Raw genomic sequence first — 26,210 nt, 5'->3', positions numbered from 1 at the left:
AGTTAGTACTAATTTTGGCCGGAAGTGACGCCATCCTGGCCCGCTCTTCAGGTCCCAAGAAGGAATAAAACCCTTCTTAACACAGCGCCATTACGTATTCTTCTTGCTAATGACCCCCCCCCCCCCCCCCTTTCCCTACGATTCAGCCAGAAGAAATCCCACCACCTAATATTGGTTTTTTGTTTTTTTAACCGAGAGTACTACTGTAGACGGTAACAGGCAGCCCAGCAAGCCAATCGCTGCGCGTTAGGTTGGCGAGCAGGAAAAGAACGTGGCGTGCTTCCGTTCTCAATCTAACCTCCTCGTCTTTAGCCAATCAACTCCCTCCGCCCACTTTCCCCAGAAGCTAGCTCAGCTAGGAGGAGGGAAAGGTGTAACCCGAAACCAGATCCGTAGGAGACGAGCACTGACCAATAGGAGCCCCGTGCGAGGGCGGGAGAAAGAAGCGCCGGCCAATGGGAGGCTGGCTGGGGTGGGGCAGACCGGCCACTATAAGTAGGCGCGTGCCGGCTGAAGGTTCTCGTTCGTTCCGGAAGGAGGATGTCTGCGAGCTATGAAAACCGGTGAGTGAAAAAAAAAAAAAAAAGTGAAAATACATTCTCAGTTGGTAATAATAACGGAAACAAAGTACTTTAATAACTTCATATGTGAGCTAACAAACATGAGTGCTTACTGGTAGGCTTTCTTTATTTAGATTTTTTTTTTCAGTTCGGCCCTTTTTTTTCTTTCAAGCGGTGTGGGGGAGGGTTTTTTTTTCGCTTCAGGTTTTCTTTCTACTCTAGGAGCAAAAAAAAAAGTGCGGTAAGAAGGATAAATGATTCAAGACATTTTTTACGGTTAGCTAATATTTTCTTGAAAGCTTTTTACAATGAAAGCTAGGTGTGGGGCTTTGACGGAAAGGGAGGGGGGAGGGATCGGGTGCAGGGGAAACTGGAATTGATGACGCAAGAGATCTCTCCCGCGCGGGTGAGAGAAACGCTCGCGCTTCCCCCCGCCCTTTACCTTTTTACTAATCGTGCAGCACGATTCGTGCTATATGGGGTGGGGGGGAGGAGGGAGGTGACGTTAACGTGTCTTAATGACGTCACGCTGTGGGGAGAGAGGAGGTAAAAAGGCTGTAATGGCGGCGGAGGGTTTCTTGCTCTTCGGCCGTCCGCTTCCGGTTGGAGCACGTGGCTGGCACTGGGGGGAGCCATTTCAGCGCTTCTTTTCTTTAAGATTTTGATAGTCTCTATTTTTTTATAATTCTTCTGAAGTGTTTGTAGACTTTTTTTATTATTATTATTAAAAACGTTTAAGCCTGTTAATGCTCACATCCGTTTTAAGTGAAACCCGTTCACGGAATAGGATAAACTGTACTTCCGCTTAATATTTTAATCTTATCTTTAAAAATAGCTTATGGCTTTATATGTTCTTGTAAGCTCATCTAGCCCAATTATAACTGGATTAAGGTTCCATAAAATGCGAGCCGAGAAATCTTGCTCATTAGTATCAAGAAAAAAATACATCTTTTTAAAATGCCGCATAAAAGATGTCGTGTGTCTCTGTAAGGCTATTTTTTTTAATGTGTAACTTCAGAGGCAGAATCTTAAATTGAAATCGGTATTCTAAGGCCTTATCCGCTCCACCCATTTTAGCTGAAATTGTAAATTGGTGAAGGGTGATTAGCTTGTGACCTACAAACCTTTTAGTTCTAGAGCTTGATTAAGAAATCAGATCAGTCGGTATGACGGTGTACAGAACCACTCCTTTTTTTTTTTTGGCCATGAGTCTGGAACAGTTAATGGATACGTAAAATGGAAAACGCCTCCCATCCCAGAATAGAGAGTGACCCTAAAATTATAAATCTGATAATTCTATTCTCAAGGGGCATGCATAAGCTGTCTGGCCTGTACTAGACCTATGATAGGGCACACTTGATCACATTACCCTGGTCAAGAGCTATAATTTAGCCTTAAGTAACCAGCTGCCTGTCAACTGCCTCCCAGTAAAAACTCCTGCTGTTTGCCTGCCAACTACCAACAATGTCCCTGTAAAAACGAAGTCTCATTCTTAAAGCCAGCCCTAAGAAAGGCAGAAGTAGCACTTCTGCCTCTGAAGGTAGCCAGGATTCAACTACAGACCTTTGTAGTTGAGTAAGGGGATCCATCTCGGAAGATAACGGAGTGGCTCTTAGTGGGACCCCATGAACTGCAGAGACTAGTGGAACTTATTTCTTTGGCTACCTTGCACATGTATGCTATGAAAAAATGACTGGGATGAAAGGCCTGGAAATTCTACTTTGGAATTTCAAATTAAAATCAATAGGTATCCACTGGAAAGAAACTTCAAATCATTTCCCCTCTCTCTGAAGCTAGTTTATTCTTTCCTACAAATCATACACAGTGCTGTCCTTTAGATGATGTTTCATTTTAAATGTTAACTTTTGATTTACTTTTATTGCTTTTTCGTTTTTATCCTGGTATGTCTTCATTGTTTCTTTTCCCTTTAATATTTATTATATTTATATGGTTTTCTATGGAATATGTAGTGTAGCATCAATCCAGTACATGTCCAAATTATTTGATGTAAGTGCCAAGACTTACTGCTATGTGGGTTAGTCAGTGGAGGGACATGAAATAATTGAAGAGTTCTACCACGCATATAGGAGGGCCCTGTTGATGGGGCTTAAAACCAGGAGAGAAAATAGGCAGAAATGAGGCCTGTGGGTAAAATTGTAGCATAATGTATTTGCCTTCGGACAACAATGAACCACTTGAGGGTCATATGAGAAACAATTGAACTTAGGATTGTTTTCTTTCAGATCCAGAGATAATGGCCCCGATGGTATGGAGCCAGATGGTATCATTGAGGTGAGTCGCATGGCCAAAACTGTATTTATATAGAACAAGGTCGTTTATGCTGTCATTCTTTTATCCTTTGGTATTTCTATCAGAACTATTGGGTTAGAATAACAAGTAAAACAGGTTTGGCTGTTCTGTCTACAATATTTTTTAATGGTACAGTGATGTGATATGTCCTGTAACTTACTGACACAGATAGGACAGTCATCAATGACTCATTTGGTGCCCTAGTGTATACATCTGTGCATGAAAAAGGGTGTTCACCTGCTCCTGAGTCAGCAGTACCTGGGAAGGCTTGTAGACATGCAAAGTCAAGTTATGATTCAGGCTTGTGTGTATTGTAGCCCCACATTTAGAAGTTGGGCTTGCATATCTACTATAATACGCACCCTCAACGTTCTGAGGACACTGACATCACTGCAGGCACTCGCACACAGGTTTGTAACTTCATGGTGGTGAAGCCACAATACTCACCATGTCCGCAGGCCCCGCCCTTGCGTCACGTGATGACGTCGAGGGCGGGACACGAGAAAAAGGCAAATCAACGAACGCAGTAGTTTCCCTGCTCCTCCCCTTCCAACAAATCCCTGGCGCAAATGCCGACGTGACCAGCACCCCGACCCCTTTCAACACATCGCCCCGCCCCTTTGAAGGTACTGGCCCGTCCCCGGTAACACACTCTTCCCCTCAACACCTTCCCACCCCTTACGCCAATATCCCTGGTGGTCTAGCGGTACCTGCTCGGGCAGGAATGAAGGAAACCCCGCTATCCTGCCCGCAGCGCTGCTGCTAGCTACCTGGCTGCATCATGTCTGAGACCGGCTCTCGGCGAATCAAAATGGCCGCAGAGAGTTGAAGCTGCCTCGCGAGACTTCAACTCACGGCGGCCATTTTTAAACGCAGACAGCCGGACTCCAACACGATGCAGCAAGGAACCAAGCAGCACCGCTATGGGCAGGAAACAGGGGGCTCTTTCTTTCCTGCCCCGACTGAACAGGTACCTCTAGACCACCAGGGAGGGGAGGGGAAGGGAGTCCGGTGCCAGCTAGGGCCGTTTCATTACCGCCAGAAACGGGCCTTTCCCACTAGTGTTTCATAAAACACTTGGGATGGGGGGGGGGGGGGGTCATTCTTAGGCTAGCTGCAGCTTCTACCCATAGAGCTGTTAATGTTCAAAAGTAACATCCTATGGCACAGCTGTAAGTGAAAAGAACTCATGGACTCAACCCACCCTCATTTGCAATGTCCTTTCTTCTTGCAGAGCAATTGGAATGAAATTGTGGATAGCTTTGATGACATGAACCTATCAGAGTCCCTTCTCAGAGGAATCTATGCTTATGGGTTTGAAAAACCTTCTGCTATTCAGCAGCGGGCTATTATGCCTTGTATCAAGGGTAAGGGATTATTCATGCTCACTGATTTTGATCTTAGGTGATGGGAGGGTAGTGGTTCAGATGCACTGTTCTTGGCAAAAATACCCCTGGAAGGTCCCCAGTAAAGGGTGTAACCTTGCTACAGTGGTATTCCTTGCGGGTGTTGCAGCAAAGTAGTGGAAATTTTGAAATACATTAAAAGTTCTCGAGAGCAATGGAATTGACTTGTTCACGTCTCTCTCTCAGGTTATGATGTCATTGCTCAGGCTCAGTCTGGCACTGGGAAGACTGCTACCTTTGCTATTTCCATCCTGCAGCAGATAGAATTGGACTTAAAAGCCACGCAAGCCCTGGTCCTGGCCCCAACTCGGGAGTTGGCTCAGCAGGTGAGCCCAATAAGCAGAATCATAACCTTATTCTTATTGGAGACTTGGCGTAGGGGCAGAAACTTCTCCCATCCTCAAGAATCTAACCCATATCCGCTGAGATCTAATCTATTCGATCCCTACAGTTAATCTCTGTTCCCACCTGTACCTGCAGAAGCCAGTGCTGTTACTTGCTTTCAGCCTTCTGTTTCCTCCCAGTAGCCTCCTGTGGCTTTTTTGGATGGCATTATTTCAAGTTTTTCAATTTACTCAATCACTAAGTGCTTGTCTGGTGCTTTGGCTGCCTTGGTTTGGAGTTACCAGAAACTTTGACTACACTCTTGCGACAATCCTGTGTCAAATTCTCCCATTTTCATGTTCCTCTCTAGTTCTTATATCTAGTCTTTAAAACATGGCTTCTAGTTTTACTTAACACAGCTGTTTTCTCCTGTACTTTCCTTACCTTGGTACTGAACAAAAAATCTTGGGCTTTTATAGATTTGGTAGGGAGTACAGTGCCCACTATCTGTGTTCATGCCAGAATGTCTATAATTATTCCTTGTTGGTTGATGTGATACACACATGACACTACTGTTTGAGGTAGATGGATTCTTAAAGCTGGAGTTTTGTTTTTTTTTTAACATGAGAAGTTACACCCATGAGTAGCGATGTTTGGGGGGGGGGGGGGGCGTTTTTGTGTGTAGTGTTCTGTAAATGCTCAGAGGTTTCAATCTTCTGGAAGCCACCATCTTAGCTGCTTTGGAGGTTCATGAAGCTGCATTACCCTGTTTTGCCACTTGGTGGTGTCATTTAATAAAAATTCCCAGTCAGCCATCTTATCTTATTACTGGTTACTGATAGCAAGTTTAAGTAGCTACGGAGACTGGCCTAGCTGCAGAATCTTTTCCCTACCAACTCCATGCTCTTACCCTTTGTACAGATCCAGAAAGTAGTGATGGCTCTCGGGGACTATATGGGAGCCTCCTGCCATGCCTGCATTGGAGGGACCAATGTGAGGGCTGAGGTGCAAAAGCTGCAGTCTGAAGCTCCCCACATAATTGTAGGAACTCCTGGCAGAGTCTTTGACATGTTAAATAGGCGGTACCTATGTAAGTATTAGACTACTATGGTCTGTATTATGTGCAAATGTAGCTCCTAATTCATTACAGATATTTGTGATAAGGGTTGTGTTCACCAAGCTCTGCTTTCCTTGAGCTGGTATTTCCTGTTCTTTGGCAGTTTGTGCACGCTGTTTGATGATGATACCCATGCGTGTCATCTGACTCCAGCATGCCTCGGGCTCAAAGGACACCTGTCGACGTTTTGCCGGTAGGGAATGTCCCTAGGGTACTGTAGGATTCTGGTGTTATGATCATAAACCTTATTTTCTGAAAACAGCACAGTAATGCCTCAAATACCTTGAGCACAAACCCATGGGAGAGACTTCTCTTCCACTATTAACCTGCTCCATGTAGGATGAATTCTTTGTGACAGTCTGGAATTAGATCTGTGCTTTCTCCCCATTTAGCACCCAAATACATCAAGATGTTCGTGTTGGATGAAGCAGATGAAATGTTGAGCCGTGGGTTCAAGGACCAGATTTACGATATCTTCCAGAAGCTGAGTAGTAACACCCAGGTGAGATGACAAGCTAAGGGCAGGGCTTTTCAAGTGAATTCAGAGAGTTTATTTTTTAATAATTCTCAAGTTATAAAAAATCCAAACACTATCACTAAAACATGTCTGGAATTTGTTAAATTTTGAGATGGCATAGTTTGATCACACTAGATCTCAAAGTGCATGCATTCGCTGTAGACGGATACAAGACAAACTTATAAGTAATGCCATACAAGAGCCAGCGTGCCTGGAGCGCTCCTCTAGTACTGTCTTTTTTAGGCTGTGCAGGGATTCCCATGTCTCCTATCTGAGCATATCTCTGGTCAGGTCAGCAGACAACCAAAAACACACAATTAAAGGTGAAAAATGTATGCACTTATTTAAATCCTTGATAACCATTTTCAACCAGGCAAAAGGTAAACAATGGTTTACACAAAAAAAAAAAAAAAGCTGAGGGGTAAATTACTCCTGGGTGTGTCCTCCTTTCACCTTCATCCTGTGCCCTCTCTTTGAAAAGTGATGCTTTCTGTGCATTTATGCTATGGCAGTATTTGTCTTTTCCTCGGCGATCCTCCAGACCGGTCAAGATGCTTGGGTTATGCACACCTACCAGCAGAGGGAGACTGAGAACACTAAAACGACACTATATGCCACCTGCCAGTCCCCAAACAACCAGTAAATCTCGTCTCCAACAGAGGGTAGACATGCAGTCTGGTCTGGTAGGCTTAGGGTTTGTTTCTAGGCCTGTTGTGTTGGTTAGCACCTTGTACTGGGACTCTCTGTGCTTTGGGGAAGGGGGTCCGGTGGGCTCCGTTTTTTTCCCCTGGGGTGTTACACCCGGTGTCCAGGTCCCTCCCCCTGCTGTGCTCTCCTGAGTAGTCAGCCCTGTGCCTCGGTTCCTCTGCTCTTGCAGGAACCTTGAGTGCCTTACCCGCTATCAGGAACTGGGCTTGGGGGAAAAAACCCACTCTTCGTTTGGTTTTGGGCTGGGCAGGAGAGCTGCAGTCTAATTTCTGAGGATGAGTAAGTACTGGACAGTGCTGGACTCTGCTGCCGCTTGTTTGGCTTACCTCTTTCCTGTCCTGAGCGATATCCGGGAAACTTGTTCGCTGCCACTTCTGTTCATGCTGAGGTTTAGACACGCTGGGGGCACAATGCAAGCTCTGCGGGGAGCCGAAGCCACCTTCACCCTCGCCTCCGGCATTGTCTGCGCAGCTGGCCAGAGTCAGCTCTGTTTTGGCGGAGGTGTCCTCGCAATCCGGTGGTGGAGCACCGGTTCCGTTTTTGGCGGGAATCGCTGCCATCTTGGATTCTTCCTGCCCTGCCACTTTGCCTTTGCCATTGCAGGATGTTCCGGGGCTGAATGTCTACTGCTTTCCTGAGCACGCAGGAGGAATGGGTTTTCCTCCTGACTTTTATCTGGTCGATGTTTCAGGCGTGGAAGTCAGGTTCCCAGTAGGCAGACCTTCCTAACGGGGTAGGTCACTTAGTTTCCAAGCGTCCACGTCTGGATTGGTCAGAGGACCCTGAATGTTGTCCTTGCAGCGCTCAGGAGTGCAGTGATCTTGGGGACAAAGTGAGGACCCCTCGGTAGTGCGGATCTTTCATAGGGATGAGTTGTCTGACTTGATCAGGTGTGGCCTAGTGGTTAGGGTGGTGGACTTTGGTCCTGAGGGACTGAGTTCAATTCCCACTTCAGGCACAGGCAGCTCCTTGTGACTGTGGGCAAGTCACTTAATCCTCCATTGCCCCATGTAAGCCGCATTGAGCCTGCCGTGAGTGGGAAAGCGCAGGGTACAAATGTAACAAACATTTTTTTGATTCTCCTGAGACCCCTGTTGGGGAGCTACAGCAGGTAGACCCGTTGGTTAAGGGTATTCGTTGGTCTTCCCATACTTTTCCCATGAATAAAGACCTCTGCGAGATGGTCATGCAGGAGTGGTCCCTCCACATTATGCTTGTATGGTGGCTAGGGCCATGGCGAGGCTTTATCCTTTTCCGCAGGAGGATAAGGACTCAAAGGAGTCTGATATGCATCCTACAGTGGATGCAGTGGTGACGGCTGTCACCAAGGCCACGGTTATTCCTGTTGATGGGGGGGCGGCTCTCTGGGATCCTCAGGATAGGAAGTTAGAATCCTTTGTTAGACGTAGTTTTGATTTGTTCACCTTGTCGTGTGGGGGGGGGGGGGGTTAGTTGCTCGTGCTTGCTTCTGCTGGGCTGAGAAGCTTCTGGATGATCCGGCTGTGGACAGGTCTTTCTGGGTGCAGGAACTGGCCAAGCAGGAGATGGGGTCTTTCTTGGTGGATGCCCTTTATGATTTACTGTGTGCGTCAGCAAAAAATATGGCTTTGGTTATGCAAGCTCGGCGTGCTCTTTGGCTTCGAGGTTGGGTTGCAGATGCGTCCTTAAAGACGGTTGTGTTCTTCTCTTCCCTTCAAGGGTTCTATGCTTTTGCGGGAAGAACTGGATAAGTTGGTGCGTGGTCTTGGATGCTAAAGTTCCACGCCTACCAGAGATGCATCCCAAATCAAGTGGTCACGAGGGCTGTCGGGACATGGTCGTTTGCGAGACGCTCGACTGTACAGACCGGGTAGGTCCAATGGTGTGCCTAGAGGACAGGTTTTTTTCAGTGTACTAGGCCCTTTCATGGAGGCCGCCGGGGAGGTCGGGATGCAGTTGCGGCAGGTTCCGTTTTGGTGTGCCTCTCAGTGATGGTGTGTGGGTCCAGCCTCTGGTTTGCGTGGGTGCTCGCCTGCGTCAGTTTTACCAGAGGTGGACCTACATCATGTTGGATCTATGGGTGCTCAAAGTGGTGCGCGACGGGTATGCCCTGGAGTTCGATGGTCCACTTCCCGACTTCTTTCTGAGATCTCCATGTTGCACTCAGCTCAAGGCCAGGGCAATTTGCCAAACTTGCCTTCGTTTGATAGCTCTGGGGGCTGTTGTTCCCGTCCCCACCTCGGAGAGGGGGGTGGGTTGTATTTTGTGGTTCCCAAGAAGGAGGGTTCCTTCCAGCCCATTTTAGAAGGATCAACGGGGCGATGAAGGTTCCCTCTTTTCGAATGGAGATGTTGCGTTCGGTCATCGTAGCGGTTCAGTTGGGGTAGTTCCTCACTTCGTTGGATCTGACGGAAGCTTATCTACATATTCCCATCCGGGTGGCGCATCAGTGTGTTCTGCGTTTTTGCTGTCTTAGGACAGCATTTTCAATTCTGTGCTCTTTCGATGGCACCCCATACTTTTTCCAAGGTTATGGTGGTCGTGGCAGTGACGTTGAGGAAACGAGTAGCTTGGTACATCCGTATTTCAACGATTGGTTGATTTGAGTCAAGGCAGGAGAGTGCAGAGGTGACAGCATGAGTAGTCAGTTCCTTGGAATCGCTCGGATGGGTGGTGAACATGTAAAAGTCATCTCTTCGGGATCGTTGGTCTCCTCAGACACAGGACTTGGAGGAGAGGCTCCTTGCCACGGCTCCCCGCCTCAGCCTTCAGTGGTGGCTTCACATGCCAAATCTAGAAGGGCATGCCCTTGGATCCTCCAGACTGGATTGTTTTCACCATGGATGCCAGGCTGGGAGTCCCATTGTCTCGGACAAGTAGTCCAACGCTGTTTGGAAGAGGCCGGATGGTCCATCAATCGTCTGGAAACGCTAGCGATTCAGTTGGCCCTGCAGGCTTTTCAGTATCTCCTCAGCGGCAAGGTGGTCCGGGTCTTGTCAGACAATGCCACAGCTGTCGCATACAGCAGTCAAGGGGGTACGAAGAGTCGGGCGGTCACAGAGGAGACAGCAGAGTTAATGTGTTTGGCAGAGGTACATCTGCAGTGTCTCGGCAGGTCACGTGGCCGGTGTGGACAGCGTGAGCATGGATTTTCTGAGCAGGCACACATTGGACCCAAGGGAGTGGTGGCTTCATCTGCTGTTTCGTCTGGTGATGAGTGGTCTGCCTGTAATGGACCTCATGGTGACGTCCAGCAACACTCAGATTCCGCAGTTTTTCAGTCTGCAAGATCCACAGTCCGAAGGGATCGACGCCCTGGTGCTTCCGTGGCTACCTGAAGAGCTGTTGTTTCCTCCTTGGGCCCTGGTAGGTCATGTCGTTCAGAGAATAGAGCGGCACTTGGGCACAGTGATTCTGGTGGCCCCGAATTGTCCTCGTCGTCCGTGGTTCGGAGATCTGGTGTGTCTAGCAGTACGGTGTCTGCTGCCGCTAGATGAGTTGTTGCTGTTGGTACAAGGCCCCATCGTGATGCCCGATCATCTCCATTTTCGCTTACGGCCTGGCTCTTGAGAGGAACAAGATAGGTTGGATAGAGGTCTTGCCCTTTTCTCTTTAAAGGTGCAGGTGGCGGCCTTGTCTTGTTTCAAGGGGAAGGTTCGGGGGTTTTCTTGGCCTCTTCCCCGGATGTGGTACGATTTTTGCGGGGCTTGAAGTTGCTCCGTCCTCCGTGGCGTCAGGTGGTCCCTCCGTGGGATTTGAATCCTGGTGTTGGAGGTGCTGGTGGGTCCTCCCTTTTGAGCCGTTGGATTTGAGGACTTGTAAGGATTTGACTCTGAAGGCTATTTCTTTGGCTCAGTGGATCTCGGAGTTGCAGGCTTTGTCTTAAGGAAAAGGTTTCTCTAAGGCCTGTGCCATCGTTTTTGTCCAAAGTGGTTTTCTCTTCACGTGAATCAGGACACTTCTTTGCTGGTTTTGGGCGATAGGTCGGGGAATTTGGCGGCACAGCGCAGTTTGGCTAAACTGGATGTTGGGTTTTGCGTTCTTATTTGGTGAGGACCCAGAAGTTTTTCAGACCTCTTATAGGTTGTTTGTGATGTATGGGGGCCCTAGGAAGGGAGCTGCCACTTCTAAAGCAACAGATAGCCAGGTGGTTGAAAGAGGCATTTTTCTTTGGCATATTTGCTCAAGGGGCGCAAAGTGCCTTTGGTACTTAAAGCACATTCTACTGGGGGGGGGGGGGGGTGGCTTGCTGGGCTGAAAGCAGTTTGATGCCCCCTCAAGATATTTGCATGGCGGCTGTGTGGTCTTCTCTACATTCTTTTATGAAGCATTATAGGATTGATGTTCCGGCTAGAGAGTATGCCAGTTTTGGTGCTGTAGTTCTAGTTTTTGGGGTTCCTGCCCTTAGACTATTTACTGCTTTGGTACTTCCCAAGCGTCTTGACCAGTCTGGGGGGTCGCTGAGGAAGGTGAAATTAGGCCTTGCCTGCTAATTTCTTTCCTCTAGACCCTCCAGACCGGTCAAGACACTTGGGTTATGCATGCCTACCAGCAGAGGGAGACTGAAAACACTTAAAACTTACACTGAATATCTAGCTGCTTTATAAAGCTTTTACAGAACACATCTGTCCTGCTTCAAGACTCTACCACCACGAGCAACCACCCAACAGTGATTTTCCTTTTTTATCCAGCTAGACCAGTCCAAACCAGTGGGTTATGATCCCCTGATCAGCAGATAAACAGGTAGACAATTTCCACTGACACACTGTTCTATAGTAATTGTGGTAGACCTGAAGATACTGGTGCTTCTCTTAGGATTAAGTCCACGGACGCGTCTGTTTCACTGATCAGCTCAGGGCCAAAGTGGTATCTTATCAGAGTACTATTGCCTAGATTATTCTGTAACCCAAAGCATGGCCTTTGATCAAGCTGTATTATGTTACAATCGACAGCACTCACTGCCTCACCACTCTTTGCTTTTCAGGCCACCAAATAACATGTTTACGTTGGTGGCCCTTAGCTTTGGACTCAACAGCAAGTGTGGTTGCATTTCTCTGCTTGCCTACACAGAAAGCAAAGTTGCTTACCTGTCTTGGATGTTTGTTTGACTTAGTAAATGCGGCCACACTATTCTCTTCTACTGTCTCCTGAAAGAAGTGGAAACTAACCACGTCAAGAAAAGGAATCCCCATACAGTCTCGAAGCCTAAATAGCTGCTTTATTGGAGGGCGGCTTCAGGCAGTCTGGCTCTCATGTCATCAGCAAGTGTGACCACTTTCTCCACTGTCTGTGGGGAAAACCCCCTGTTTAATTAAGCAACCTCATTTTTTTCAGGAGGACTTTGCCTGAGTTTTGTAAATAACGCTTCATTCCTTCTAAATGGTACTTGTATGATGCATCCTGTAAGATACCATTTTTCTTTGCTACGTTTTGTTTTCAGTGTAGGTAGTCCTGTAGTAGGTGAATGTTGATGATGCAGCCCAGTAAATATACTGCCATGTCAAGAACTGGTCTTTCATAGAGTTTAGATCTTTTTCTATAGGCTTCAATTGATGTGAAGAGAGGTGGTAGTGGGAATGGTATGGTTAGGATGTTTTGGAAATGCTTTTGTCATAAGTAGATCACTTTAAATTTGAGACCTTAATTCAGATTACTTGATAAGGGGAACTGAGTGTCCCTTTGCCTTACAGGTAGTGCTGCTGTCGGCCACAATGCCCACCGATGTGCTGGAAGTAACCAAGAAATTCATGCGAGAACCTGTTCGTATCCTAGTGAAGAAGGAAGAGCTAACACTAGAAGGCATCCGGCAGTTCTACGTTAATGTGGAACGGGAGGTGAGGTCTTTGGAATTTATTAGGGCTGTATTTCAATTAAACATTTTTAATCATGATTTCACAATTAAAGGAATTGTTTACTAATGTCTCACTCTAGTATCTTGTGACTGTGGGCAAGTCACTGAAGCACAATGGGTGGCAGAGCTGGTGGTTGGGAGGCGGGGCTAGTGTGGGCAGACATATACGGTCTGTGCCAGAGCCGGTGGTGGGTGGCAGGGATAGTGCTGGGCAGACTTATACGGTCTGTGCACTGAAGAGGACAGTACAAATAAAAAAAAGTAGCACATATGAATTTATCTTCTTGGGCAGACTGGATGGACCGTGCAGGTCTTCTTCTGCCATCTACTATATGTTACTATGTACAAAATAAGTACCTGTATATAATATGTAAACTGCTTTGATTGTAACTACAAAAAGGCAATATCAAATCCCATTTTCTTTCCATAAAGGAGGATGATCTCCCACTCCCATATCCGATATCTCTCCCTTTCTCTTCCTTCCCTCCACGTCTTTTCTTAGATCCATTCTTTCTTTTCTGGGGTCTATTTTTTTTTCCTCCCTGCCATTGTGCAGCACCAAGTTCTTCTCTTGTGGCTGTTGGAGTGCACTGCCTTGGTCATCGCTTCTGTCAGTGGCCTCTCAAGTTCTGCCCATGGGTCTGCAGCTTCCTCCTCCTCCCCCCTCCCCCAAATCCCCTGTGCAGGTCTACCATAAAGGTGTCCTGTTGGTCCCTGGAAGTGGCAACATTGCACATATGCTGCCTGTGTCCTGCCCTGGCGTTTTCTCTCTGGCCTGTCTTGCCTTCTCTTGACACTTTTTATTTTATTTTTTTTCTCCTTCCCTGCATGGGTGGGATGGGTCAAAGGGAAAGCTTCAGACAGGCAGCATATGTACAATGCTGGTCACCTTTAAGGTAGACTGGTGGCAGGGGTGGGTGAAATGTCATATTGCCCTGAGAACAGGGGTTGGGAGTGGAAGAGAGTAGGGGGAGGTGTTTGAAGGTGACATGCTGTAACACGATTAAAAAAAAAAATCACTGTTAATGACTAATGTGTTGATCTCAGAGGCAGCCCTAGAATTTATATACTTAGTGTTGCGCTCTTATGAGCCGTTTGAGTGTTACATGTGTGCATCAGACTGGAGGAATGGCCTAGTGGTTAGTGCAGTGGACTTTCCTGGGGAACTGGGTTCAATTCCCACTGCAGATCGTTGTGACTCTGGGCAACTCACTTAAAAACCTCCATTGCCCCAGGTACAAATAACTACCTGTATATACTATGTAAACCACTTTGGATGTAGTTGCAAACACCACAGCGGTATATCAAGTCCTGTTTCCCTTCCCCCTTCCCTTTTTTGTGTACTGACTTGTGTAATCTCCTAGGAGTGGAAGCTGGACACCTTGTGTGACTTGTATGAGACCCTTACCATCACCCAGGCTGTCATTTTCATCAACACACGCAGGAAAGTGGATTGGCTGACAGAGAAGATGCATGCTCGTGATTTCACAGTCTCTGCCCTGGTAAGACAATACCTTTTCCCAAACCTATGCTATGAGCAGCCACTGTCGGAATAGACATTGTAAGGGGAGAATGACAGTGAAGTCCCTCTCGGCTCTGTAGAGGCTGTAAAGCATCTAGTCTTTGTAGTATTTTTTTTTTTTAAAGGCAGAAAATGAGCCAGCTTTGTGGCATGCAACATGTTTAGAACCAGGTTAAGTAGAGGTGGTAGAATATTGTTCCCTTCCCCACCCCCCTGTCACTGGGCAAGGAGGCACCTGTACCATGGTGTTTGTTCTTAAATCTGGTAGGGGAATAGCAAATATTTCCACATTCATCCCAGCACATTCTACCCGTGATTAGTAGCTGGTTCATGCTGTGGGGACATGCTCATTCTGTTCTATCACTGCTGCGGAAGGATTCCCTGTAGGAAGTGGAGAATTAGTAAAGTACTACAAAATTAAGTGTGTTATCTTAGTGGACTTGAGATCTGCAGGCCAGCCTCGGCACAGAGTTGATGGTAACCTGTTTCCTCCCGACAGCATGGAGACATGGATCAAAAAGAGCGTGATGTGATTATGAGAGAGTTCCGGTCTGGTTCAAGTCGAGTGCTGATTACCACAGACTTGCTGGTAAGTCCTGCATACATTTCTGCTTCAGTTTTCCTTGATTCACCTGTCCAAGGACACCCTCTCTGTCCAGCTGTGATGGTGCTGTTGGCAGGATGTAATTCTTTGGAAGAGAGTCTGGTTGCCCTCCACAGTGGACCCTTAACCCAGTTACTGTCCACTACTATACTGCAACCTACAAACCTGAATTCAAGAAAGAAGCTAAGCTTCCTCTTCCAGCTTGGGACATAAATTCTGCCTTTTCTCTTTCTAGGCTAGAGGCATTGATGTACAACAAGTATCCCTAGTTATTAATTATGACCTGCCAACTAACAGAGAAAACTACATCCACAGGTAAGTGCCTTCCCATAAAAAGCTGTTGTAGTGTGGGTCACGGCTGTTTTTTGTATGTGCTTGCTCTAGATTAATAAGGAACATAATATGTAGAAAGTATTGCAACAGGCAAGGCTTAATTTCCAGGGGAACTGCTTGTAAGGCAGTTCCACTTTCCTGCTGGATTCCTTTGCGTTAGCTCCTCATCTTATTCCTGCCCTTAGCCTTGCTCTTAAGTGTCTCCTATCTTGGTGTCAGGGTTCCACCTCCTTTTTGTCTACAAATTAAAAGCCCTGGCCACAGGTCAGCACAATCGCATTCCATACTTATGCTTTCAGTGTTGGCACAGCTGGGACTGACCAGTGAATGTGGTTGGAAATCTGAGCAGACCTCATTTTAAGACCATTTTTCTTTGTCCTTTCACCAAAGAGATTCCCTCTCTGCCCAGCTTCTCTAATACTGTTGGCGGATGTAGATCTTTGGTAGAGAATTGGGCTGTTCTCCACAGTGGATGCCTTTTACCTAGTTGTCTACTACTATACATCAGCCCACATAAGAATTTTGGTGTTTTCTAGAAGTTTCCACAAACTTAAACCTTGTTGCAAATTTATTTCTCTACCAGGACATTTTTAATCTTGGTTCATGAGCAGTATGGACCTTGTAAAGTACTTGTTTGGAAGCTGAAAAAATTTAAATCTGGGTAATGGCCTCAGATCAGTTTGTTCATTACCCTTACAGCAGGGGTTATCAGCCCAGGTCAGTGTGTCCCAAGGTTGAGAACCATTGCGTTAAGATGGTAACAAATGTCACTCTTGATGATTATTGACTCTGAAAGATGTATCCACCTTAATATTTGCATTGTGCCACAACTTCCTTTGGAGTTCATAGAATGTATCAAGGTATGCTTTAAATTTTAAGAGAGCCAGTGGCATGTAGAACTGAATCTGGTTTCATGAGGCAAGGGGGCAGGTAGTGTGTTTTTTTTTTCATTTGTTTTCTGTTAGTTGTGACAAGTTGCATACTTTTACCTGGTAAGACAATGTCAAGATTCCTTAGACATGGAGAGTTTGGGTCAATGTTGCACACTGCAGCTGTGGGGGTGCGATTTAAGGACCTCAAACTGCCAACTACTTCAGTACACTCGCCTCTCTTTTTTTGCAGGATTGGAAGAGGTGGCCGTTTTGGTAGGAAAGGTGTCGCCATCAACATGGTGACAGAAGAGGACAAGAGGACCCTGAAAGATATTGAGACTTTCTACAATACAACCATTGAAGAGATGCCCATGAATGTGGCAGACTTGATTTAATACGCAAACAGGAATAGAACTGAAAATGCACCAAGATATGACTTTTCTAGCATGGCTTATTTCTATTGGAGCCACTTTGGAGAACTTCAATTTTTGGTTTTTATTTTTCTTTATTTTGGAGGCATTTGCCTACAGTAACCCAGTTTGTTTGTTTGTTTTTGTTTTTTAAATTTTGTCTTACTGTGCTATATTTTGCTCCCTTTTTTTCTTTCAGTCAAACACTAAATCATGTTTGTCGATGCCCTCCTTTCCTCCTAATGGATGTATATTAAGCATCTGTGCCCAGAATTATGGTGCTTAAATGTTACTGTTTGAGTTCAAACTACCTCAACAGTACATAGTAGCTTCCCTCATGAAAAAAACATATTGGACCAAACATTCCTTCCCCCTCAAGTCACACAATCTAGTCTACTGAACAGATCTGAACATTTAAATGTTGATGATGGTCAAAACAATTGTTTTCATAATATGGATGAACTGTATTGGATTTTTTTACCTCTTAGGGTTTTTGTATAGTATTTATTGAAGGAAAAACCAATAAAGAATTTGTGACATTAGTTATTTGATGCATATGGGTGGTGGTTGACTATTTTGTATAGTCACAAACAGAAGGCAAAAATACTCTTCTGGAAGGGAAATGCCAAGCCAAAGTAGAGCAACGGAACCTCCCAGATGCTGTTCAGATCAAAATTTATTGAAAATTCCTCCAAAAGAATGTTAACACAACACGACTCGTGTTTCAGCCTTATTGGCCTGTATCAGGAGTATATGGAGTTTAAAATCATACACATTAAAAAGAATACATAGTAAACCTTAAAACTACAGTTATCCATGAACATATATATAATGAAAAAAAATGACATACCTTGGTATTGTTCAATATGTATTCCTGTTAATATTAAAACAAATATAACCATAAGGTATAAAATACAAAGACATGTAAGATGAATGAACCAATCTGTGAAGTCTACATACATAGTAGTCTTGCTTAGAAAATATATATATATGAATGTCTATATTGAAGTGTGGTAAGGCAAATGACATGTTTCAGACACACAGAACATATATTAAAAAATGCTGAATAAAAAAATTAATATGAATTGAATATACATAATGAGTTGTCAAATGGCAGTGTACATAAAAAGCAGATATTGAACCTATTTCTAGGTACATAATATACATTAGGTAGACAGATATATACAAGCAAAACAAAAAAAATGGGCTGGGGAAACCCGATATAAAGGAGACAGAAAACATTAAGTAAATGAGTAGGGAATCATGGGCAGACCTCTTTGAAAATCATTATTTTTATGTAGTTTTTTTAAAGAAATTTTAAGGTGTGAGAAAATGGCAAGAGTGCATGCACAGTCAACATTAAACATCGTGGGACTAAAAACGGAACTGCAACATTAAAAAAAAAATGGTGCTGCAGAGTAAAATTGGATAGTAAACTAAAATGGAAGAAACTGATCCGAATAGATTTCCAAACACGGATACAGCAATTGATGCTTTGTATGTGAAGAAAGGATCTTCTCTTACCCATGGGCTTTCAAAGCATTGGAAAAAGTTGATGTCGCCAGAAAAAAGAGCCAAAACACAAGGACCTCAAAAAAAATAAATTGAAACAAGAAAAAAGGGGGAATCAAGTTATATTGTAAAATAAATAATTCATAAAAAAATGATCATAAATGATTAAGAAATAAGGTAAAAATGTCCTCCAAAGAACATTTGCATATGTAAATGAGATTTAAACCATGCATATTAAGTTAAAACAAATACAATATCAAGAAGGACTAATTTAGAAATCTGGATATTGAAAATATGGCAAAAGAATAATAAAAAAAATGTAAACACAATGTTCATAATTAAAAAAAGAGGAAGGAAATGGAGTGTTGTATGTAGAGGGGAGTACAAAAATAAAAATTATATTCATAAAAAGGTGTGAAATCCATCTCTGTATTTAAGCCATAAGGTGCAAGAGTGCCCAAAGTATATATCATTCTCTGTTCCTCACGTAAAAATTTAATATCCATATTTCCACTACACCATGTTACTGGTATTTTTCTTAGCAATAAAAAAAAACTTCAAATCAATAGTATGATTATTCGCCTCCCATTGTGTTATCAAAGGTGCACTTTGAACATTTCTTCCAATACAACTTATATGTTCGATTATTTTGGTCTTAATAGCTCTTTGTTTTACTTACATAGAGAAGATTGCATGGGCATATGAAGATATACATAACACCAATAGTGTTACAATTTGAAAAATGATTGTCAAAGACTTAGTAGTAGTAGGGTACACAAAAGATGTTAAGGTTAAAGAATATCTACATACTGAGCAGCGGCCACATGATGTATGTCCACTGCCTGCTGATTTAAAGTGTCCAATTCTGGAAAGGTGGAAGGGACTAAACTCTTTCAAATTGCGATTGAGTAAGCGACAATTAGATATTTATCTCTAAAATATTCATGTGTTCCAAGAATATGCCAGTGTTTTCTGATAATTCCACTAATGTCACCTGCTATTCGGGAAAATTTTAAAGTGCATTCTAAATCTGGTCTGGGTTGATCAGTGGTGTAGGTCAAAAGCGTTTGTCCTTTTTCTATTACTTTAGATAAACTCTTGCCTGTACATTCCCGAGGATAACTCTATGAGCAAATCTACTAGACATGTTTTGATTTCACCTGAAAGTCATCAGTACATAGTCTCCGTAATCTGTGAGTTTGGCAAAGTGATTGGTTGTGGAAACCAGTGAATTGTAAATAATTATTTCTATCAGTTGGTTTTTTTTTTATATATATAGTTGTTTTGAAACAGTATGTGGTTTTGTGAATCAAAATATCCAAGAAGGGAATGCATCTTAAAATGTAAATTTGGATCTCTGGTATTGATCCAATTGAAAAAACAAAGCATCTCAAGATCTCTCATAACAAATGTATATCGTCTATATAACGTTTGTAAAAGATTATCTTTGCTTTGCATGGATGTTCACTCAAACTTACTTTCAAACTCGGCCACATACAGGTTGGCAATATCAGGGGCCATAGCTGATCCCATTGCTGTGCCCCTAATTTGTTGGAAGTATTTACCATCAAAACCAAAATAATTCTTAGTAAGAGCTATAGTGGCTAAAGTAATAATGAAATGATGATGCGTTTTTTGTGTATTCTTTTCCATGAGGGTATTCTCTATGACTATGAGGGCCTCTAGTTGAGGGACATTAGTATATAGTGACTCTGTCTAGGGTTATCAATATGTTACCATCAAAATTCTCAAGGCGTAATCATCTGTGAAGAGTCGCGTACATAGGACTTAATAAGTGGAATGAATAGCCTTAAAAAAAAATAATCAACGAACTTGGAAAGGGGTTCTAATACAGAATTATTGGATGCCATAATAGGATGTCCAGTTATCTAATGCTTTATGTATTTTTGGTAGCATTTAAATAGTGGGAACTGTAGGGAATTTAACAGTGAGAAAATCTTTTTCCTTTGATGTAATGTATCCAGTGCTGAATGCTATGGGTTACTAGTTGGGCTATTTCCTCCTGAAGACTAATAGTAGGATCGTGTTCTAATTGTACATAATACTGTGTCTTTTCACCTCACTGACGTATTTATCTTGATCCTGGAAAACAATAGCTCCACCTTTGTCTGCTGGTTTCAAAACAATCTCATGGTTATGTGTGAGAATTTTTAGGGCAAGATATTCTTGTGTGAGATTATGATACGTTTTATGCTTTTTTTTTTTTTTTTTTTTCCCCTAAATTCTCAATGTGTGCAAGAACACATTTGTAAAAAGTGAAAGACTGGGTCAAGTAAACCTGGGGGAAGCCATTTAGATTTATCTTTCAAAATGGAATTGTCACTTCGTCTTTTTTACCTGAAAACAATTTTCTGGTGCCTCCCCCCCCCCCCCCCCCCCCCCCCCCCCCCCCCGGTACCATTGCATCTTTTGATTTGGCCAAGGGAGTTTTTCCTTCCATATCCACTAAAGTACCCAGTGGCTTTAAGTGCTGTACCTCCTGTCAGACAGTCTCTGGGAAAGACACCTATTCTTGGTGTCTTCGGTGTTTTTGGTCCCAACCATAACCACGCCAACTGTGTCTTCATATGAAGAAAAGGATGCAGGTGTGCAGAGAGGCTCAAATGTGAGAATTTTTAGAGTCAGGTCCAAGTCCTCGACATATGCATCAAGGCCATCGACTACATCAGGAGCATCAGTCCGCATGGCTGCTTTGAACCCCGTAGACACGGAAGCAGTAGTGTGTCGGGTGCATCCACCTGGCTTGACGCCAGCTGCTGGGGGGGCCAACCAGTGTCACCCAACATCGAGGCGACATGAGGATTCGACATCAGCATTGAGAAGTCTCAACACCGAGCTTCGGGTGAAGACAAGGATCTGCATCAGCCATCCTTGATGCATGGTGCCGGGAGCGCCAGGATATTGAAGGATTCGGCACCCAAGAAGCATCAGCGTCAGGAGGATCGCTCCTGCTCTATCTAGGAGGTACTGATGCATCTGTTTCCAGGCAGCCAGTACCTGACTCATGTCTCGGCCCCATCAGTTCTGCAGCCTGTCTCGGCACCAACACCCCAGTCTTTCCCTGTGTCGGCCCTTGATGAGCTTTTCTGGGCCTTGCTTTCTGAGTTGCTGGATGGCCTGCTGCAGTGGTGTGCATTGGTATCTGGGGTGCTTGCACCTGCCCTACTGCCTTGTGTGGCCCTAGTGTCGACTGCCACCCAATCTGCTATCCCCTCGACACTCCTCTCAGGGCCATGGCTCCTCTAAGTATAGGCTTGCTCTCAGCCCTCCCATGAGGAGTTTCTATCTGACATCGATGACTAATGCTCATGGAAGTCAGAGGAGGATCCAAGGTACTTTTTGGAGGAAGAGTCCTATGGTATCCCCTCTACTTGAAAGGAGAGTGTCTCTGGAGTGCCTTTCATTACACTCTTTTGTAAAGGAAATGACTGATGCTATTCCATTTCATTTGGAAGTGGAGGATGAGCCCAGGTCTAAGATGCTCGAGATCCTGGACTACGAGTCTCCTCCTAGGGGGAGGCTGACTGTCCCTTTCCATGAGATAATCAAGGAAGACCTCGATAGGAAGTGGGATTTCCCTATGCCTGTCCCTGTCCTGCCCAAGAAGATTGACACGATGAATCGAATCCACAGCATGCCTGGTTTTGATAGGCCTCAGTTGCTTCACAATTCCATATTGGTGGAATCCGCTCACAAGAGACCCACAAGTTCTAGAGACTATGCCTCTGTACCCCCAGGCACAGAAGCTGGGACATTGAACTCTTTTGAGAGGAAGATATTCCAGGCCTCAATGCTTGTGTCCGTATACAGTCCTACCAGCTCTTTATGAGCGTGTACTTGTGGGACACAGTACGTTGGCAGACTCTCCCACCAGAGCAGGCAGAGTCAGTTGGCCAAGCAGCAGAAAGTGTTTTGCAAGTTCTTGGCTAGGGGCACCTTTGACATGGCATCCAGGATCTCTGCCCAGAGTATAGCAATGCTCAGACTCATGGCAGTGTGTTTCCGACTTGGAACAGTGCGTTCAGAGGTTGGCAGATGCCCTATGCCAGGGGGATAATCTTCTTGGAGAGAAGGTTGAGGATGTCGCTGACCAAATTAAAAAAAACAAAAAACGCACCGATACCATCTCTCTTCTCTCTCCCACTGGGCGCCTTCTGCAACAGCCAAGAAGGGGTGCCTACTACTCAGATGTAGGTACACCACCTCTGCTTGCCAGCCTGTTCTGGCTCATCCCAAGCGCGCTCGTTCTTATCAACAGCGTGCGCCTAAAGCCTCTGCTGCTCCCCGGTCAAAGCAAGGGCTGAGTTTTTGACTGGCTGAAGCACAGCATAGCCGCTGTAAATGTGTCTATTCTGGACAACTTGCTGGTTGGGGGGAGGCTGAAATTTTTCTACGAAAGGTGGCCTCTTGTAACCTCCAACCGGTGGGTTCTTCAAATAGTCCATCTCGGATACTCCCTCAATTTGCTTCAAATACTTCAAAATTGCCTGCTGAGAGCTCATTACTTCAGCTGTGCTGTTCTGAAGACCCATAGAATCAAACCTGTTCCACCAGGAGAAGGGCAGAGATTCTATTCCAGGTACGTTTCATCCTAGATCTAAGGGCCCTGAGCAACTTTCTGGTCAAAGAAAAGTTCAGCATGGTTTCCCTGGGCACCCTTCTCCCCATGATTCTGGAAAATTATTGACTATGCTTTCTTAAAGGATGCATATACTTGCATCCCGATACTTCCCACCACCGGATATATCTCCGATTTCAGCTGGGAACACATCACTACCAGTACCGCGTGTTGCCTTTTGGTCTTGTCAGCTCCCAGGGTATTTACCAAATGTCCAGCAGTTTTTGCAGCATCACTACACAGACTGGGAATCAATGTGTTCCCTTACCTCAATGATTGGCTGGTGATGAGCACTGGAGGACGGTGCTCAGGAGTCTGTGCAGAGGACTATTTGGGTGCTACAGTTACTAGGGTTCGTTATAAGCTACCCCAAGTCCCATCGTCATCCTGCTCAACAATTAGAATTCATTAGAGCCCTACTCGATACGCAGCAGGTTTGAGCTTTTCTCAAAAGACTGTGAGCAGACACTCAGTCGATCTAGCTTCTCATTGAGTTTTGCCTTTTTGATATTCTTGTCTTTAAGGGTGCTATTTTGTTTAGTACGCTTCTGCATCCAACCTCCCAATGGTTGAGATAGTGTGTGGAGTCAGTTCGTGTTGTCCATTCGTTGTCCTATATCTGTTGCCAGAATATTTGTGGATCTATTTGCCCTCTCGTAGTGTAAGTTGATCTGCTGTATGATTTTGAGCCCTTCTTTCACCAATTTAGGGAGAGGTTCAGTTTGTAGTGATCGGGCCAAGGTGCTTCTATCCATTTGATATCTGTTATTAATAGGTTATGATCTGTGGACAGTTTGTGTGATAAGAGGTCCAGTGTGTGTCCCTTGGTATGGGTAGCTTGCATGTGAGATCCCATGACTGTAGCAAGTCTTTGCATTCGTGTGCATTGGTTATTGGGGTCGTCTAGGTGAAGGTTTATGTATTGGAGTTGTTTACACAAGTGTTTGAGATAAAATCTGTGAAGAGACTGGCTTTCGTTCCAGTTACCGGGCAATCTGTAAAACAGGATGCAGGTCAGTTGATCAATCAGGTATTTATTTTGGATTCTAAGCGAAGCAATTTCTAGTTGAGGTGTTATGGACTCGGCGATGGTTTATGTAGTGAATTGTGCTTGGTAGATTAACGCGATGCCTCCACCTCTTTTTTGCGATCTGGTCCTGTGAGTGATTTTGTACCCTGGGGGGGGGGGGGGGCGTAGTTCGAGGATTATGGGGTCCTTTTGTGGATCCTTGTTTCACTGATGAAGATATGATCGAGGTTTTCTGAATTAATCTAGTCTGATGTTGTTTTGTTAAACTATGGATCTAGCATTAATGTAACCCACTTGGATATTTTGGTATTGGCTGCTAGGTTTGATGTTGTGTGGATTCTTGTGAGTTGTCGTTTGTGGGATGGTGTCTTTGTTGTGATATTTCTTTCCATTGCCTTGGTAATGACCATAATTGGATAATCTTCCTTTATTTTGGTAAGTATCAGATTGGTGGAGTGTGGAGTGTTTGATCAGTCTTTGGTGGTTTTGAAGGATGGGTATGATATTGTATCTAAGTGGGATGGATAGTGTTAGGTGGGTCAATGTGAGGGAGTCGATTGTTAGGAGTATTTTGATTGTATTCATTTTGGTGGCGATTTGGGATAGTGAGATAACTCACTGTCAGATGCTCGAGAGTGATGTCCTGGGTGCAGCGCTTTGTAGCTTTGGACACCGTCTCCTTCCTGTTCCTTCCTATGAGCAGCTTAGTGCCGCTGCTCCGGCCAAAGGCCGTTCGTTCCTCGCACCGCGCCTCTTGGTCGTCATTGGGCTGCTCCTCGTAGCTTTGTGAAATAACACAAACCCCTGCTTCAGGTAGAGTTGGAATGTCTCTGGGAAAGCTGTTGGCAATCTCTGAAAAGGCTAGGTCAGTGGAGACCTTCATGGGCTTTTTGGACAAGGTTCTGTAGTATGAAGTCACGTTGCCGAGTGGAGCTCTTCCTCTGAGTTGTCTGTGGCTCAAAGTTTTGACCAGTGGAGCTCAAGGACCTCTTGTCAGCATTTGCTTCTTTTTATCCAAGCAGGGAGCAGGCCTCAGACAAATCTTCCAAGTCCAGTCAGATGCTCGGGAGTGATGTCCTGGGCACAGAGCACAATAGGAGTATTTGGGTTCGGTTGCGCTCCGGGTCAGAAGGCTCCGGCAGCTCCGGAATTGTTTCAGTGGTTGGAGGCAGGAGCTGGAGAAGGGGCAGCAATCCGGATCTGCGCCGCTATGCTCCGAATCTCGGGCAGATGGCACCCGGAAATCACCGCTGCGTCGGCTTTGGTCTCCGCGCCACTGTCGCTGCTCCGGTCATCCAGCCACGAGGTGCAGCTGGGCGAGCCTTCGGCAGCTCCATTCAGCCTCTCCTCGAGCACTCTTGCGTTTCCCTACTCTCCACCATCTGAGGCGACCACGTTGGATCTGGGCCCTCGCTCTCCACCGTCCCTCTGGATCGACAGATGAGTTGCGAAGCGGCAGAGCTGGCGTACGGCTGGGGACATACGTCCGTGGGGAACGGGGAGGCATGGTTGCCGCCGGGTGTGGGCAAGGCGGGCGGGAGGCAGTTAGTCCTGCCCCTTCTGAATGCAGATTTCATGTTTCAGAGGGGGCAGGACTGACAGACTTGGAGCAAAAGCATGGACTCAAAGACCCCATTGTGCCCCTCCCCCTTCATGCTGTAGTAATTGGATTCCATATCATCAAGCTGATCAATCCATAGACTGGTGGGTTGTGTCCATCTACCAGCAGGTGGAGATAGAGAGCAAACTTTTGCCTCCCTATATGTGGTCATGTGCTGCCGGAAACTCCTCAGTATGTTCTCTATCTCAGCAGGTGGTGGTCACACACAGCAGCAGCTCTGGCTAGGCCTCCAAGCCTAATCCTTAGGTTTTGTTGAGGCCTGGGGTTGAGCGCTCTTTTGAGCAAGTGCAAACCTGGTGGTGCCAGGTCCCTCCTTTTCTCCCCCCTCCCGCTGGCTCCGTTTAAAAAAAAAAAAAAAAAAAATTTTAAACGTCTTTAAAGGCGTTTATTTTGACGTTTATTTAAACATTCATTGCAGCTACTCATTGGGACACCAGTTCGTTACAGCTCGGAGCGGCAAGCAGGTAATTTTACCTTTTTATAGCGGGCAGGGGGTTCCCCGATTCTTCTCCTCGTGGCATATGGCGTCGGAGGGCGAGGGCGCAAAAGGTCGCTCCCCGGATCGCTGGAGCGCTTCTAGAGGGGATGCGGGGGTTTTACAGCCTGATTCGCCCTTGATGGGTGACAGTTTAGTGACCGATGAATGTCCCGGTCCTTCCTCCGGCGTGGCGGTTTTTCCCGCCATAAACGCCCATCCCCCGCTCCTCGCCTCCGCCATCTTGGCCGGCCACGCGGCTCGGACGGCTTCTTCGGGGGCCGCCCTTGAGGTTGGAGACATTAATGCCATGAACGCCCTTAATTTGGGCGACGGCACAAAACCGGCTAATGTTAAGAGCCGTTCTTCCCGCGCGGCTCCTTCGCGGAGTTTCGCGCCGGACGCCATTTTGGATGCGCA

At 45.4% G+C, this 26,210-nt stretch overlaps 1 protein-coding gene and 1 non-coding gene across 2 annotated transcripts; both read left to right on the top strand.

The window, feature by feature from the left end:
* The first annotated feature begins 501 nt into the window (after positions 1–501).
* Positions 502–17,068, top strand: EIF4A1 (eukaryotic translation initiation factor 4A1). The gene is made up of 11 exons (XM_030186906.1): positions 502–563; positions 2,804–2,852; positions 4,105–4,237; positions 4,463–4,602; positions 5,522–5,690; positions 6,110–6,219; positions 12,612–12,755; positions 14,137–14,274; positions 14,794–14,883; positions 15,134–15,213; positions 16,354–17,068. The coding sequence occupies exons 1-11, from the start codon at positions 541–543 to the stop codon at positions 16,496–16,498; spliced, it is 1,221 nt and encodes a 406-aa protein (XP_030042766.1). The 5' UTR covers positions 502–540; the 3' UTR covers positions 16,499–17,068.
* On the top strand, positions 5,833–5,977 carry LOC115458482. The gene has a single exon (XR_003940080.1). It is a non-coding gene; the product is annotated as a small nucleolar RNA SNORD10 (small nucleolar RNA).
* Positions 17,069–26,210: the final 9,142 nt, after the last annotated feature.

The sequence above is a fragment of the Microcaecilia unicolor genome, chromosome 14, assembly GCF_901765095.1.
Source record: "Microcaecilia unicolor chromosome 14, aMicUni1.1, whole genome shotgun sequence".
NCBI classification, from domain to species: Eukaryota; Metazoa; Chordata; class Amphibia; order Gymnophiona; family Siphonopidae; genus Microcaecilia; species Microcaecilia unicolor.
This window is presented reverse-complemented; position numbering and strand designations above follow the sequence as displayed.